Source organism: Epinephelus fuscoguttatus, linkage group LG23 (assembly GCF_011397635.1).
Source record: "Epinephelus fuscoguttatus linkage group LG23, E.fuscoguttatus.final_Chr_v1".
Lineage (NCBI taxonomy): Eukaryota > Metazoa > Chordata > Actinopteri > Perciformes > Serranidae > Epinephelus > Epinephelus fuscoguttatus.
Genome location: NC_064774.1, coordinates 32,999,728 through 33,017,377, shown reverse-complemented (window position 1 = coordinate 33,017,377; position 17,650 = coordinate 32,999,728). Strand labels below are relative to the sequence as shown.

The 17,650-nt window shown below is 39.4% G+C and overlaps 1 protein-coding gene across 1 annotated transcript; it reads left to right on the top strand.

The window, feature by feature from the left end:
* Positions 1–1,741: 1,741 nt before the first annotated feature.
* On the top strand, positions 1,742–12,483 carry LOC125883462 (lysophosphatidic acid receptor 6; the record flags this gene model as incomplete). The annotated part of the gene is made up of 3 exons (XM_049567748.1): positions 1,742–1,815; positions 2,477–2,537; positions 9,653–12,483. Coding segments are annotated over 3 exons (1,086 nt in total), but the record flags the coding sequence as incomplete, so codon positions are not given.
* Positions 12,484–17,650: the final 5,167 nt, after the last annotated feature.

The window sequence follows — 17,650 nt, the reverse complement described above, 5'->3', positions numbered from 1 at the left end:
CACTCAGGTGTGTCTCAAAGTGTCAAGAAAGGCCCAGGTGAGCTTCCTCTCCCTTTTTATTAGTCTGAGTGGGCGGAAGTTCGCTGCAAAGATCAGCCTCTCATTGGGCGGAACGAGCCACCCGCTGAAGTCCCGCCCTACCACCTCTGGTTGCAGTTTTCAACACGTCCTTTACTAACTTTTGCGGTGTTTGATCTTGCAGTGATGTAGCCATTTTTCTGCCATGGTTCGCGTCCTGTAGGCGATATTTTTGTGGGCCAAAAGCCCCCCCCGCAATATTTTTGCAAGCGCGCCGTTGCTGTGGCACCGCCAAGAATGATTGTGATTGTTTGAAAGAAATACAAGCAGCCAGGGCGTTTTTTTCTCCAATCTTAAAGTGAGAGTCGGCCCAGCCAGACCTTTCTTTTCTTGAGAAAGGTCTGGTGAGCGAGACTACCTTTTTATAAACTCTGCCCCTTGCCTCGGTCCTAGTGCTGGACTGTCTGTCACCTTCCCTTCCACACTAATTTTAATTTTCAACAGAAATTTTATAATCATATTTTGCATGTCTGCAGCTCCTCTATTCTCTCACAATATTTATCATTCTAATTATTATTTTTTTGAGAAAAACAATGATTTAATATTGCTGAACACAGGAGCTGCTGGTCCACTGCCTCTGACAGTTATTGTGTTTGTGTTTCTGTGTGACTGGTGTTTAAAAGGGTTAGTTCAGATTCACCAAAGTCATACAATAACACAAACTAACTTGGTGATTGAAGCAATGGTAGACCTGCAGCTCTCATGTTCAGTGTGATAAAATGACCTTTTATGTCAATGGAGTCTGGTGGCTTTGACGAGAACGTAAAAGGGGAAATGAAGACTTTCCTGTCAGAACAGTGGAGGGGTGAAAATACTCTGTTTATCGGGTAACTTATTACTCTACACAGAGAGTAATATTGTAAATTAACTTATTACTTTCAAATGACGGTAACTACCCACATGTAATATATTCCATTTTGAGAGCAACCTACCCAAGACTGGTGAAGAACAATACATTGCATAACGTGTATGTATGAAACACCATGTTAAATGTAAAAAATGAAACCAAACTATATCAGTATCATATGTGATTTCTGAACTCTCCATATTGATACAGTTTCAACTAGCCATTAAACTACAACAGCATAACAGAATTCCTGAAATTCAGTACCACCCCAAGATTTTCCATCTGACCACCCCTATGAAACCCCTATTTCTGGGGGCACCACTGACATTTGTGGGTCTTCTAGTCTTTGTCTTGAGATGGTCTTTGACCTATTTGGAATGGATTTAGTCTGGAAATGCAATCTAAATACCAAAAGACAATATGTGAAGCAAAATCTAAATCTGAAGCTAGAATGTAATAATAATAATAATAATATTTATTTCTAAAGCACTTTTCAGAACAGAGTTACAAAGTGCTTTACATGTCAACAATTAAAACAGACAAGACATGAAAACAGCAATTTTTTTTAAAAGAGAGATGGACCTGTTTTCTTAAGGCAGATTGTTCCAGAGCCTCAGGGCCTTGACAGCAATCGCTCTGTCCCCTTTAGTTTTCAGCCAGGCCTCTGGAACAGAACTACATTTTACCAACAACATCTACATTTTCCAATGAGAAGAACTGTAGAGCTTATGTAAAGACAAACAGAGAGAGAGAGCGAGAGAGAGAGAGCGAGAGCGAGAGAGAGAGAGAGCGAGAGCGAGAGAGAGAGAGAGAGATCTTGAGATTGGTCAATTTCCTGTACTGAATCTCACAGACCTGCAGCGTGGCAGGGACAAATCTGTCATTATGCTGTGATGAGATGCCCATCCTCCACTTGAGCTTCACTTCTTTTGATCATCTAACAGGTAAAGTCACTCTATGATCTCATCTTATGTTAACTGTAAAATATACCACTGCACTGCACTGCACATGCCATTCCATATATCTTTCTTTTTAAGATATTTTTTTGGGCATTTTTAAGCCTTTAATTGATAGGACAGATGAGCATGAAGGGGGGAGAGAGAGAGGGAGGGAGGGAGGGAGTGACATGCAGCAAGGGGCTACATGCTGGAGTTGAACCTGGGCTGCTGCGGCAGCAGCCTTGTACATGGGGCGCCTGCTCTACCACTAAGCCACCGACACCCCCTTATATCTTTCATAAGTGTCAAACAGGAAAAAAACATTTGATGGGAAATGACTCATGTAAGCTGTTATGTCATTGCGTGAGAATCACTAGGTTGTGAAGATTAATACTCAGATAGGTGACAGATATGTGAGAGCAAAGGAGATGTTAATGCAAAATAACAAACAAAACGTCTAGAATGCAAATGAAAACTGATTCTTCACTTTTTTCATTTGTTTTCTTTTTTCTTGTATGTGTTTCATATAAAAACTGTCAGAGTTTAACAACCAAAGAGATAAACATAAATGAAAACTACATGTTTGTTGAAATAGTGTTGTATTTTTCTGTAGAGGAAGCCATAGTGATGATTTGGTCAGTTTGTTGCAGAGTGCATCAGTGCAAGGAACACAAGTGAGTTCTGCTTTTAACCAGGAAGTGCCGGCTACACTGACAAAACACATCCTGTTCCTCTTAAATACATGGTGAATGTAGTTTTCTGGATGTTACATTACACCACATTGAGAAAAGCAATAAATGACAACCTATGTGATGGAACCTGCTTTTTATGTAGCCCATATAAGCCTGCAGCATTGTGCACAGAAAATATTTTAAAATTTTTTTGGTATGTACATAAAGAGCACTAACAGGGTGAATGAGAAATGAATAACAATCGTAATAGTTGCGATGGACGCCTTAGGTATGTGGCTTCTGTGACTCACATTAAGCAGCAGATGATCACAGGGAGTGATCGCCTGCATGGATTGCAAAAACGTGAGTAGAATCAGTAGGTGGATGCAGGAGAAGAAAAAATGTATTCAGCAGAGCGGTGAACAACAGCAGACAGAGCAGCAGTCGTGCCCAAATGTATTAGTTTATTAGTGAGGAACTATCTTATGGGGAGAAATATATACCAAGACAAGCAGCTGACAGATTTCACTTCATCGGTGAGAGTGTGAGAAAACACCCACATGTCGGCATATCAACTAAACACTTTGATCAATGCATGTCTGAGCCATACAGCTATTGTAAAGTTGGTCTATGGCCTGGATAAAGCCACAAAAAGATAATTTCAGAATTACAGTGTGTAACATTGTATTGTGATGTGCTAGGTGAGAGGAGTTACTCATACTTATGAACCCAAAGATAATTATCACCTGATATCTGCAGAACCATTTGAGTTTTAGCTGAATTTTTGGCTGTCCAGCTGCAACTTTACAATCCAGTTGGTAGAGACCAAAGACAATACTAAAAGAGGGTGAACATAGGACTTAGATTCATCATGTGGATGCAAATACCACTATCAATGAAGATCATGTTGCTACATAACTGCTGGATGTGTAAATAAGCAACTGTTTTCCATATAAACTTAAAACTTAAAAGATCATGGCAATGTTATGTTCACAACTTGTTTCTCCTCTAAATATAACAACAACAAGAAAAAAACTCTCTGTGTGATATGACTCCTCAGTCACATTCTGAGCTCACTCTGTGTGGGTTTTCACTTTGATCTTTAAACCTGCATATGTATATATATGTGTATATATATATATATATATATATATATATATATATATATATTTACACATACATACATACATATATATATATATAGACAGAGAGATGCACACACACACACACACACACACACACACACACACACACATTTTTCAGTTGAAAGTCAATATTGCAAATCCTGATGAAATATCGTCTAAATGTAACTGTTTAATTGTATTCAAATAGTGGGTAATAAAAACCTTTCACTTTTTAACCTTTTCTGAACATCTTTTCACCATCACTGATTTTTGAATGCATTTTAAACTTCAAAATGCTCAATGTAATATTAAACTGTAAAAGTGGTTCTGGCTTTAGGATGACAACAATAGCAGCATACTAGTTACACACTTAGTCACACTCACACATTTACCGCTTCAACTTAAAGGACAAAGAATGATTACTACAATATATTTGTACTTATTAAGCAATAATTTAAATATAACATGAAAAATGCTCTTTAAATACAATTACAATATATTAGAAAAATACGTAATTAATGAAAGGTCCCTCTGGTTTGTCCCTCTGGTTGAGGAAAAAGTTTGATATGGTGGAAACCATATAAACAAATATATCTTCAACAAGGAAGGGTGATAAAACATATTAAATAATACCATTCTTTATATTACATAAAAAATACTTTCAGGTTCAAGGTCAGAGTGGGGACCCACACAGGCAGTTCAAAACTGTACTGAGTCATATTATGAAAAACACCCACTGTCATAGCCTGCAGTCTGCTCCCCTTCTCTCTCTCAGAGGCCGTTTACACGTACACGGTGATTTTGACAAACGGAGACATCTTCGTTTGTGCCCTTCGTTTACACGCAAACGGAGATTTCTCCTCTAAAAACGAGTCTTTCTAAAAACTCCAGCCAGAGTGGAGATTTTGGAAAACTCTGGTTGTATATTTGCATGTAAACTGAGATAAACGGAGATAAACGGAGTTATAGGCAGCCGACGTCACAGTATGCGTCGAAACTTGCACCTGTGTCAAAAGTGCAACCTATGTTGCTATGGTGACAATGGATACATGGAAGGCTTGAGCTTCTCGTTACACTGCCACCTACAGGTTTGGCATGCTCTTGTGTATATATACATGGGTAAGTGTAAACGAAGATCTTTTTGAAAACGGAAACGGTGAAATGTTCGTTTATGAAAATAGCCGGCCACGTGTAAACGGCCTCTCACATGCCCTCCTCATCAAGACAACTCCACTCACCTGCACACACAGCTGCTTCTCATCAACTCTCCCTGCACATAAGCAGGGCTGCCCCTGACCAAATTGGGGCCCTAAGCGAAATTTTATTTGGAGGCCCCCATCCCAAATGTATCATAGGTACAAAATGACCGTACAACAACTTGCCATTTAACTTGACAACCTTTACTGGCAATAACAAATGTACTGTAGATACAGTAGTTTGGCTGTATGAGTCAAATAAAATAAAAAAATAAAATAAAGAAATAAATATTAAATAAAAATAACTTCAAACTGAAATAAATAAATAAATAAACAAACCTGAGTCACAAATAGCCATCAATTACTCATCAAAAGAAAGTAACTTCCACCACCTCAATCCCCCACCCTTGATTAAACACTGAAAATAAAATAAAAGAGGGAGACAGGTTTTTCCTATTTAATCTTATTTTGTTCTATTTCTCCCTCTCCCCTCTCTGGAGGCGTCCGATCTCCCTCAGCCCTCCGCCTCTCCCACCTTAATTAAGCCCTGAAAACAGAAATAAAATACAGAGACATTCTTTTCTATTTTCATCTTATTTAGCTATATTTCTCCCTCTCCCCTCTCTGGGAGCATCCGACCTCCCGGCCCCGCACATACCCCCGAGGCTCGGGTCTCCCCCTCCGTGGAGCCCGCCCTCCTTCCCATCCCCGCACATACTCCTGAGGCTCTTCTGGACGACGTGTCGACAACTCTTCACCTGCTGCAGCTCTGCAAGTGCCTGCCAGCGCACCCCTCTGATTGTTCAGATGTGGAGTGCTGTCAATCATTGCAGCAACACATGGGCAGTCGGGTCTCTTCTCTCTTTCCTCGAGCTGATTCTACGCATGCCTCGCAGTAGCGCTTGTGTGCATCCATTGCACATATGCGCAAATGCGTCCCCTCGCGCAAAATGTGGCCCCCCATGGAAGATGAGGCCCTACACACAGCACGTGTTCTGCGTTTAGGGAGGGGCGGCCCTGCATATAAGTATCTGCTGCCTTTCCCTCAGTGCCGGATTGTTCTTCAACCTCATGCAAGACTTTGTAGCACTTCTTACCTAGTCATGCTGAAATCTAAGCTTTATGAAGCAGTGAACCACTTTGACAACTGCTTCAAGAATGGCACACTGCTTCAAAGCATTTCATATAGTCAGAAGAGTGACATCTGTTGGCTGTATGTCAGAACTGCATCTAAGTGGAAGACCTGAAAAAGCCTCAAGAATATCTGTAACAAGGCTTCACTCTCAGTAGTCATGTGATTGTGGGTGTGCCGAAGTCTCGCAATCTTCTTCATCTACGTTTTCTGGCGGTTGGCAACCAGCTTGTAAATGCATTAATGCCTTTCCGACCCGGAGTGTGGATTTCACCATGGAGAGAGGTGCGCTACGTCAGACTTAATTTGAACACAACTGTTTCCATCCCCCGTTTTGCGGATCAACATTTTTTCAAGTCAACCAAAACCCGGCTAAAGCGAGCGTATTTTAGTTTGTGCGAATCAGGGGATTTTAATTTGAATTGAACTGAATTGAAATTGAATTTTCCATCATAATTTCCCGATGCCATACTTCTAGATGCACATCTAAACAGGCTGATGGAAACATGGCTAGTGTCTTGGAACACTTGCGCTTCAAAAAATCAACACTGTGTCGAGCAAACTGGCTCGAGCATAATATCACTATTCTTACCTGTCTGATCTCCTGTTATCAGTAATATTCCTTTACTTACTTGTATCATTGACGATCTAAACATTTCATTTGATTCTGTTCTGACAAAGTTTCAACAGCTGGGCAACATAATCTCACAAGGCAGGAAACACAAGTGAGGAAGTGTTACTCCATATTTTGGGTGTTGGCAGAAATAAGACCAGCTGTATAGTTTCAAACTCAATTCAGTGAACATGAAATCAAGGATGCAACACTACAGACAAGGGAGCAATGAAGACTGCTATAATAGCAGTAGAAAGAGAATAGAAAAATAGATGAGGTGGTTTAAATATCTTTTATCCAAGATGATCATTAAAGAAGGAAATTCTTGCTTTCACTGGTTGGACTTTTTAAGGACCTGCGATGGTGTTCAGATCCACTTTGGGCCAGAGTAAAATAATGCAGTCCCCTTGTTCATTTCAATGAAGCCGGTCCACTGATGCCATAGGGCTGTCAGTGCAACAAGATATCATCTGACAAGGTGTTGCTGTGGCCAACCAAAAACAAAAGTGGTATCATGCAAACCAGCCCTGTCTCATAAAAATATGTAAAATAGATACAAAATCTTAATGCATTACATGGTGGAGGGCACAAAATATGTAAAAAATACATGCTGTCAACACACAAAATTTGCCAATGTAAGGTCAATACGGATCTTTTGTGTGGAGGACACACAAAGTATAAAGAGCAAGAGAGTCTACGTACGGCCAGCCCGTTCTTATTTCTAATTCTTTAAATGCTTTTATCAATGGATGTGACCCGGAGCCCCTTGTTTGTTTTCCATAAGGAACCAAAAGTCAGTGGAGTACAGCTGCGGCGATATACCAGTTTCAAAGTGTACAGTGATAATAAGTTGATGGTTATCATACCATTTACATTTACATAGCTATGATATTAAAACTGGACGCTAAATCTCGCCTTTATTTTGTTCATTTTTTAAGGGGAGACTTTGTCCTCATACTTTCATGAACTAAATAGTTTTGAGTTTCAATTATAATAATAAATATTTTTCAGCCAACAATAACCCTTCCATTTTCATTCCTTTAAGGGTCATTCTGACTGATAATGATAAAAATTCTGTAATACCGTGATATCATGAAACTGTGCTATTTTCTGGAACAGTTATTGTACAGTGAAAATCTCATACCATTGCAACCCTACAGTGAAGTTATTTTAATAACTTTGTAGTGTGCTAGTATGTGAAGCATGCTACAGTATTGATGTATGTAACATGAGTCACATAATGTTAGTAACAATTGTACTGTGGCTGGGTGTGAGGGACGGTGGATGGGTCAAAAACCAAGGACTTTCATAGAGGAGACCACTGTTTGTGTCCCATGTGAAACCAAAATTCAGCATAGTGACATGACTTTACAGACTTTAACTACGCAAAGTAATTGACATCCCGTAAAACTTCTATCAAAAGCCTAGTCCCAATTAAACGCCCAGTCCCTTTTACTAGCCCGGTGTCGCTACGCATATTGACAAATAAAGGCCTGTCTCAATTAGATGCATGGGCTGGTTGCAAAGCAGTTCATTTTTTATATAAGTTCTTTGGATGTATAAAACAAGTTGTTGGTTACCCACTTGAACTAACATTAGATGGGTGCTTTGTTCACACATACAAATACTCTTGTCAGTATGGAGATGCTACATATTGTTAGCTCGGGTAGATTCTCCACAATTCAGTCGCTCAGTTCACTTTACTGAAACTACAATATGAGCACTAAAGAAGACAGAAACTTGCTGAGACTTGCCGGCCTGGAGAACAACAGAGACAGAAAAAAAGTGGTGACTCCCTAACTCTAAGCGGGCATATAGTCAAAATTTGTGTTCATTCCTCGATAACCTGTGAAGGTATTTATATTCCCTCAGATTTCATCAAAGGCATCAACAGTGTTTCTCATAAAAATCAATCCAAGTTGTAAGTACTGTTTTAACAGAATAAAGTAGTTTTGTGTCAGTGTGCCATGTGCTGTAATCCTCAGATGTTATAAAACTAAACTAAACTGTCGTAAGTCTTTCTCTCTCTGACGCCCTGTCTGTTGGAGCTAGATAAAATAAATGATTCATTATTGATATGTTATTTGAAGCCTAATTTTTATACACGTAATATTCATACTAGTTTAAATCAACAATTTCATTGTATTTCCCATCTTTGCTCAGCAACAGTTTTGTGTAAAAGGACTTTAAGGCCTGTCCCATATAGACACCTGTCCCAAATAAACCTGCTGAGTTCAGTTATTTAAGCAAGTAATAGCCCGGGCTATTAATTAAAGTTTTACAGTATGACATTAAGTACCTACGCAAAGACATTTACTTTTGCCTGTATGTAGTTATTTTAACCAAAACCACAATCTTTTCCAAAACCTAACCAGATTTTTTTTGTTGTTATTCTCTAAACCTCACCAAACAGCAGACATTTCACAACCAAACTGTGACCGTTCATAATAGACTTTACATTTGCATTGTTTTCCTGTTGCCAATAAGTAATTTTAATATAACAAATATACAACAACATAATGTGTTGTTAAGCGGTTGTGTTCTTTTGTATTTAGACTGTGTTGTGAAAATACAGCATGCCAGTCACTGCAGCATCTGATCGTGCTAATTCATTGCATGCAGCACTTAATTTCAAGTTCCAGAGAGATGAGGTTCTGCTGCTTGACAACGAATGTAGTTTTTCTGTAGGGATTTGGTTGAAGTTATTCAGAAGTAAAGTTTAAGTTACTGTGTAACTGCTACTCCGCACAAAATAAATTTTAACACAAAGCTCTTTAGGTCACAGCTGCACTCTTTGGTGTGCAAACCGCTTTCTGCTTGCTGTTTTTATGACAACATGTCAGTCATGTAGGTGAAAAACTGTTCCTGTACTCTAAACTGCACAAATTAGAGGTATAATATATGTTCACAGCTTTTAAACCACAGTTATGGTTGATTATAGCTGCCTCATCTATCAACCCTGACCCCCATTTTTGTGTCTTTGGTGCTTATAGAGGATGTAATTACTCCCATAAACCCTTTTTCTAACCACTCTTCTCTCTCCTGTCTTTTAGGTCATTATGCCCAACACCACCATTTGCCACAACAACAGTACATCAGACATCAGCATCTTTCCTGTGTGCATGTACTCCTTCATCTTCATAGTGGGTCTCATTTTTAATCTCTTAGCTTTGGTATTTTTTTTTAGTCAAACCAAATCCAGATCACATACCATCGTCTACATGACAAACCTGGCCATAGCAGATGTGTTGCTCATCCTCACGTTGCCCATGAGGGTCTACTACCATCTGGGATATAAGGGCCTTCCACAGTGGCTGTGTGAGGCCCTTGGTTTGATCCTGAAGGCCAACATGTATGGGAGCATCTTCCTCCTCACTTGCATTTGCTTTGACCGTTGCATGGCTGTCGCCTTTCCGATGTCAGCTCGTGTCCAGGGAGGAAGAAAGAAAGCGCCACTGGTTTGTGTCGGAATATGGTTGTTCACCTTTGGTGCCAGCCTGCCTATCTACTTTTCCACACCTGCAGGCGCTGAAACTGAGGAATGTTTTAATAGCCTGCCAATCTTTGCCATAAAACCCGTGGTAGTTTTTATCACTCTGTTTGTAGGGTTTGGAGTCCCACTGGTAATCATGCTGATCTGTTCCTGGGGTTTGGTTCGTGCTGTCCGACGAAGCTCTGTGGCCCAGACCAACCTGGTGGACAGTGAAAAGATCCAGAGGATGATTGCCACCAGCATTCTTATTTTTCTACTCAGCTTCCTCCCTTATCATGCCACCCTGGTTCTCGTCTATATGCATGGAGTAAATACATCATGCTCAATGCGGGCTGCATACCGCTACAGCCTGATGGTGGCATGTCTTAATACAGTACTGGATCCCATTGCATACTATTTTACCACAGATACCTTCAGGAGGAAAGTAGACATAAATGCTTTTCGGAGGATGTTTCTTTTGAATAGTCAAAGTTCTGACTTAAACAACAGGAGCAGAGTGCCTAACAGCTAAGGGACTGCTGGGAAACCACTCAATGGACACTGCCATTCAAAAACTTCAAAGCTGGTTGTCAACAATGGTGAACTTTTAGTTTGGGATTGTATATATATGTTATCACTGTAGATGCAGCATCTGTAAGGGCTCATTTATGCTCAACGTTAAATACAAACACAAACAGAGCCTTCCATCCATACCCTTGGTTTATTTTGTCTGTATTTGTGCATGCTTTCTAAGAGCGTACAGATAAAACAGAGCAGAACCACCAGAGATCTTGGGGGCAGTGTACCATAGTTAAAGCAAGAAACAACCCTTAGAGGCAACAAAGACATTTAAAGAATGACAGAACGAAACGAATCGGAAACATAGTGAAAAGTCTCCATCCACGTGTCACGATGTATTCACCGCCACCGTCTACAGCTCTGCTTCCATTAAAAGATTCATTTTTATGATCTCGCTCATCGTTGCCGTGCTTGTTGTTGTGTAAAACTTTGGACTCTGCCCTCTAATGCCATCCATTGACTGTATCTATGCCATTATAAAGGACGCATCTAAAATGGACTTGTCTATTTTCATATTTAAAGGGAATATGAATGAGCCCTTGGTTTAAGTGGTTATTTTTTGCTTAGTTTCACTTTTTTTTATCAATGTCTAGTTGGTAGATTTTAATTTTCTGAGAAAGGGCTGACTGAGGTTATTATGCAGTTGTACAGCTACGCTCTGGAATCACTGGAGAAATAGAACAAAAAGTATAAGTACTGGATTTGAGGACATGCAACTAATTGTACTAATTTTACTGCCAATTTCTGGATCCTGCTTGGCTTTTGTTACATTATGTGCATTAACACTGTAACTAAATTTGTGTTGTCTTAACACAGTAATTGTACAATTGGGATAATGGTGCAATGGTTGTTGGTTTCATAAAGCAACAAAAATGTTGGAATAGCCCCTCCACTTCTATAGCTGTGAGGGGAGGGGGTTTGAAATTCTGTTCAATGACCCAACCAGCACTTTGTGTAATGTGTAATGTACCTGTAGAACCCAGAGAGCAATTACGTCTCAAACACCACTCATAAAAACCATTCCATATTTCAAAGCAGTCCATGTCCAGGTGAATGAGGCAGTCACAAGAAGGCTGCCCTTTGGAGTGTCCAAAAGCCAAAGCATTGATTGTTAACCATTTATTATGATGCATTAATATTGTTTTTGTTTTCTTTAATTAAACATGTATTTTTCATTGCAACATATATGTATTTTTCATGGAAGTTCATCTGGACTAAAGTTGCTTAGCCAATAAATGATATATGTTACTATTGATTTGTTCAAATAATTTAACAAATAATTAGCCATCATGTGAGAAGAAGTCAGAGTGAATCGTAGAGCTACAGTTGGCTACTTTTTTTGCTAAACTGACAAAAAGCAATTTTTTTTTATAGCTGACACTTTACCCTAACAATAGTTCAGATAATCTGTGAAAAAAACACTCCTCTGCCTTCTCACAGTGCTATGAATGGAATTTGCAAAAATCAAGAAAACAACCAATCAGAGGCGAGGTGTCCCTAACTTGGCTTTTAATAATGTCAACCACTGCTTGTGAACTGTGGTCAAACTGTCAAACTAGGCAGCGCTTATCGATTAATCATGATTCTGTTATTGTATTGCACCTAAAATGATTTCAGAAACATTTTTTAGTATACTGTATACTGGCGGTGGGTAACGTGTTACAAGTAACATGTCAGTAAAAATTCAACCCAAGTCAGTGAGATAAGGCTGTTAGTATTAATGTCACCATTACCAGTTAGGTAACCCCAGACTGTTTGAATTTAATGGCATCATTACAGTTAATGAGTCAGCAGCTGACGTTTGCATGAGTGAGCTGATGATAACGTACAGTACAGGCCAAAAGTTTGGACACACCTTCTCATTCAATGCGTTTTCTTTATTTTCATGACTATTTACATTGTAGATTCTCACTGAAGGCATCAAAACTATGAATGAACACATGTGGAGTTATGTACTTCACAAAAAAAGGTGAAATAACTGAAAACATGTTTTATATTCTAGTTTCTTCAAAATAGCCACCCTTTGCTCTGATTACTGCTTTGCACACTCTTGGCATTCTCTCCATGAGCTTCAAGAGGTAGTCACCTGAAATGGTTTTCCAACAGTCTTGAAGGAGTTCCCAGAGGTGTTTAGCACTTGTTGGCCCCTTTGCCTTCACTCTGCGGTCCAGCTCACCCCAAACCATCTCGATTGGGTTCAGGTCCGGTGACTGTGGAGGCCAGGTCATCTGCCGCAGCACTCCATCACTCTCCTTCTTGGTCAAATAGCCCTTACACAGCCTGGAGGTGTGTTTGGGGTCATTGTCCTGTTGAAAAATAAATGATCGTCCAACTAAACGCAAACAGGATGGGATGGCATGTCGCTGCAGGATGCTGTGGTAGCCATGCTGGTTCAGTGTGCCTTCAATTTTGAATAAATCCCCAACAGTATCACCAGAAAAACACCCCCACACCATCACACCTCCTCCTCCGTGCTTCACAGTGGGAACCAGGCATGTGGAATCCATCCGTTCACCTTTTCTGCGTCTCACAAAGACACGGCGGTTGGAACCAAAGATCTCAAATTTGGACTCATCAGACCAAAGCACAGATTTCCACTGGTCTAATGTCCATTCCTTGTGTTTCTTGGCCCAATCAAATCTCTTCTGCTTGTTGCCTCTCCTTAGCAGTGGTTTCCTAGCAGCTATTTGACCATGAAGGCCTGATTCGCGCAGTCTCCTCTTAACAGTTGTTCTAGAGATGGGTCTGCTGCTAGAACTCTGTGTGGCATTCATCTGGTCTCTGATCTGAGCTGCTGTTGCGATTTCTGAGGCTGGTGACTCGGATGAACTTATCCTCAGAAGCAGAGGTGACTCTTGGTCTTCCTTTCCTGGGTCGGTCCTCATGTGTGCCAGTTTCGTTATAGCGCTTGATGGTTTTTGCGACTCCACTTGGGGACACATTTAAAGTTTTTGCAATTTTCCAGACTGACTGACCTTCATTTCTTAAAGTAATGATGGCCACTCGTTTTTCTTTAGTTAGCTGATTGGTTCTTGCCATAATATGAATTTTAACAGTTGTCCAATAGGGCTGTCGGCTGTGTATTAACCTGACTTCTGCACAACACAACTGATGGTCCCAACCCCATTGATAAAGCAAGAAATTCCACTAATTAACCCTGATAAGGCACACCTGTGAAGTGGAAACCATTTCAGGTGACTACCTCTTGAAGCTCATGGAGAGAATGCCAAGAGTGTGCAAAGCAGTAATCAGAGCAAAGAGTGGCTGTTTTGAAGAAACTAGAATATAAAACATGTTTTCAGTTATTTCACCTTTTTTTGTTAAGTACATAACTCTACATGTGTTCATTCATAGTTTTGATGCCTTCAGTGAGAATCTACAATGTAAATAGTCATGAAAATAAAGAAAACGTGTTGAATGAGAAGGTGTGTCCAAACTTTTGGCCTGTACTGTATGTTGACTATTCATCCCTGACTGAATTCTGCAGTGAGATCTGTCCATCACATTTCCACATGACAGCTGAATCTTGGCCCTATACAAAATCTTGTTTTGTACCCTCATCACTTGTGAATACACACCAAATCTGCAAAAAAAAAAAACATTTATAAGAAAATGAAATAAGAAAATAAATAATACAAGAAAGCAAATAAATGAATAATAGAGAAAGAAAATAAAACAAAGACAGTGCTTCAATATATCCATAGACATTAAATCAAAATGGGCACCATATTTGCCTAATAGAACACAACATGCCATAAGCAAAATTGATGCAAATGCCTACACATTCACATATTTGGACATCCAGGAACGTTACTATCAAAACAAATTCATTTTATTATCGATCATGCCATAGCAGATAAAAAGGAAGACCAAATTTTTTCGTATTTGTCCACAGAGTTTGTGTTACAGTATATGACTCTTTCCAGTTTTGCTATTTTTGCAAGTACATTGAACCATTCTTGGATAGTAGAAGCTGAGATGTCTTTCCATTTACAATATAATAACTTTTTAGCAACTGTGAAAGCTATATTTAGCCATTTGTTGTTAGACTGATTTACAAGCCTGGAAAAGATACCCAGAAGGCAAATCTGGCTCTATGTGAGATCTAGTTATTTTGCTCACACAGTGACAAACCTCAGCCCAAAAGTTCTTAATTGTCCTACAGTCCCAAACCGTTTGTAGGTAGGTCCCTTCTTGAGATGAGCACCTCCAACACAAGCCTGTTTGTCTAAGGCCAATTCTGTGTAACTTACTAGGAGTCCAATGGTATCTGTGCACAGTTTTTAGTTGTGTTAACTTTAATGACACATCCTCATAGACTGTATGTGCTCTGACCCAAATCTGGTTCAATTCATCTTCAGTTATATCACATCCCAAGTCTGTACTCCACAGAGCCTTAGTTGCTTTAAAGTTTGCTGTTATTTTGTCATTGAGTTCTTTGTATATTCCAGGTGCATTTATTTTAGATTGATCATTTACCAATAAACAGTTATCCCAATATGTTGCCCTTGGAGGATCTTTACATTTATTCCTTGAAGTAACAACAGCACTTCTTAGTTGAAAATATTTCCACCAGGGTTTACAGTTTGGTGAGATTGCAGTGTTCAATTCTAAATATGATTTAAATTCAGCGCCTGTATACAGGTCAGCCACCTTAGTGATGAAACTTCTGTGAAACTCTTTCCATTGAATTGGCTTTTTGCCAACAGTTATCAAAGGGTTATTCCAAATTGGTAACCATGAAGACTGTGACACTGTTTCCTTAGTGAGTTTATGGATTGATCTCCAGATGGAATAAATATAACTCAGACAGGGATGAGGCTCCTCCATTATCTGCTGTTTAATATATAAAGCATCCTCCAGATTAGCAGGTGACATAAAATGTTGCTCAATGCTAGCCCATGATGGCCTAAGATAAGTGGATCTGACTGTTCTAATTTATGGAGTGTGAAAGCCCAATGATATAACTGGAGATTAGGCAGGTTAAATCCTCCTTTCCTCTTAGGTGTTTGAAAAGTTACTAAACTAAACCGTGCCTTTTTCCCACTCCATAAGAAAACATTAATAAGTTTATCAAATTGCTTATATATATTATTAGGTATATGAATTGGCAGCATATTAAATAGGTAAAACAATTTTGGATACACCATAATTTTTTAGATGATATTTTACCCCAAAGGGAAAGATTGAGTCCCTTCCACCTCTCAAACTGCATTTTCATTTCTTCAAGTATACTTGCATAGTTTATTTTTTGTATATTTTCGATCTCAAGTGGAAATTTAATGCCAAGATATTTAATGCCATGCTTAGGGATGCAAATATTAAAAGCACTTAAGTCAGGCATAGATGCTAAGTCAGAGAGGGGGAAGGCCTCTGTTTTGGACCAGAAAATTGCTCTATGATATTCAGAACACTCCTAACTGATATAGAGGGCTGTGAGAGGAACAGCATGACGTCATCAGCATATAATGACAATTTGTGGACTTCATTACCAATTGTCACTCCTGTAATGTCTGGATTCTGTCTTATAGCAATAGCAAATGGTTCAAGGGCCAGGACAAACAGCAGAGGAGAGAGGGGGCATCCCTGTCTGGTTCCCCTATGAAGCTCAAAATTGCACAATGCTATACCATTGGTGATAACTGAAGCTCGGGCACCAGAATATAAACTTCTTACACAACTAATGAAATTGGGTCCAAAGCCATATTTCTCAAGTGATTTGAACAGGTACCCCCACTCCACCCTATCGAAGGCCTTCTCAGCATTTAAGGCCAATGCTAGGAAAGGAGTGGGGGATTTTCGGTTTGTCCATTTTATATTCAGTAGTCGTCTTATGGTATCTGAACCATGTCGTTGTTTTATGAACCTACTTGGTCCAGGTGCACCAGTTTCATTATCACCCTTTCAAGCCTATTTGATAGCACCTTAGCAAATATCTTTAAATCACAATTCAAAATGGATAGGGGGCGTTGACTCTCACATAGTAAAGGATCTTTATTTTACTTAGGAATTAGAATTATTGATGCTGTATTTGAAGATGGAGAGAAGAAGCCGTTTTGGATATCTTCATTATAATGGGAAAGCAACAGAGGGGTAAGTTTATTGTGAAACACTGAATAGAATTCTTGAGGAAATCCGTCAATGCCAGGTGATTTTCCCACAGCCATTTGACTGATTGCTTTATTAATTTCCTCGACTGTTATCTCCTCATCTAGTTTTTTTTTTTTTGTCTTCATCAGCAAAAGCTGGGACATTGATATTATTAAGAAATAGCTTGGCCTTTTGATTAGCGCTGACATGATCTGGGGTTGTTATTAGTTGCTCAAAATATTCCCTATAAATATCATTTATCTGCATTTCGTTACCTATTTGGTTGCCAGATTTATCTTTCACCGCAGTAATTATATTACGGGTTTTAACTTTTTTGAGTCAACAATGTGTCTTAATTTAACTTAGCTGCATTGTTAACATTAAAATCAAAACAAATCTGATGCTGACTCCTGTCAAAAAACACACCTGTCTGCAAAGCCATGCCAGCTCACCAGCACTTGCATATCAAAAGATATTTGCAACCTAGCCTGACAACTTTATTAGGGGAAACTTGCAATCCCTGACCACATCTAGCTGGGCTTTTTATGGCAAATTCTTAAAAAGACAGCAGTTACATGATTAAGTGTTGCTGTGCCTCCTGAAAAACACTGCGATCTTCACTTTTAAGAACTCTGCAAGCACAGTGAAATTTTGCACATACTGTAGGTGAAATGTGGTTTGTAAGCTAACCTAAGCGTGGGTGTTAATGTTTCATTATGACATGTGTGAGCTAGATTGTTAAGGGTCTCGTAGGTCATGAGTAGAATCTTGAAGTGTATCCTGTGTTTATCTGGGGATTAGGGCTAACTCTAACCCTAACCTCCCAGTTAAACACAGGATACACTCCAAGATTCTACTCGTCACCTACAAGTCCCTTAAAATCTAGCTGTTCCATATCTCTCGGACCTCC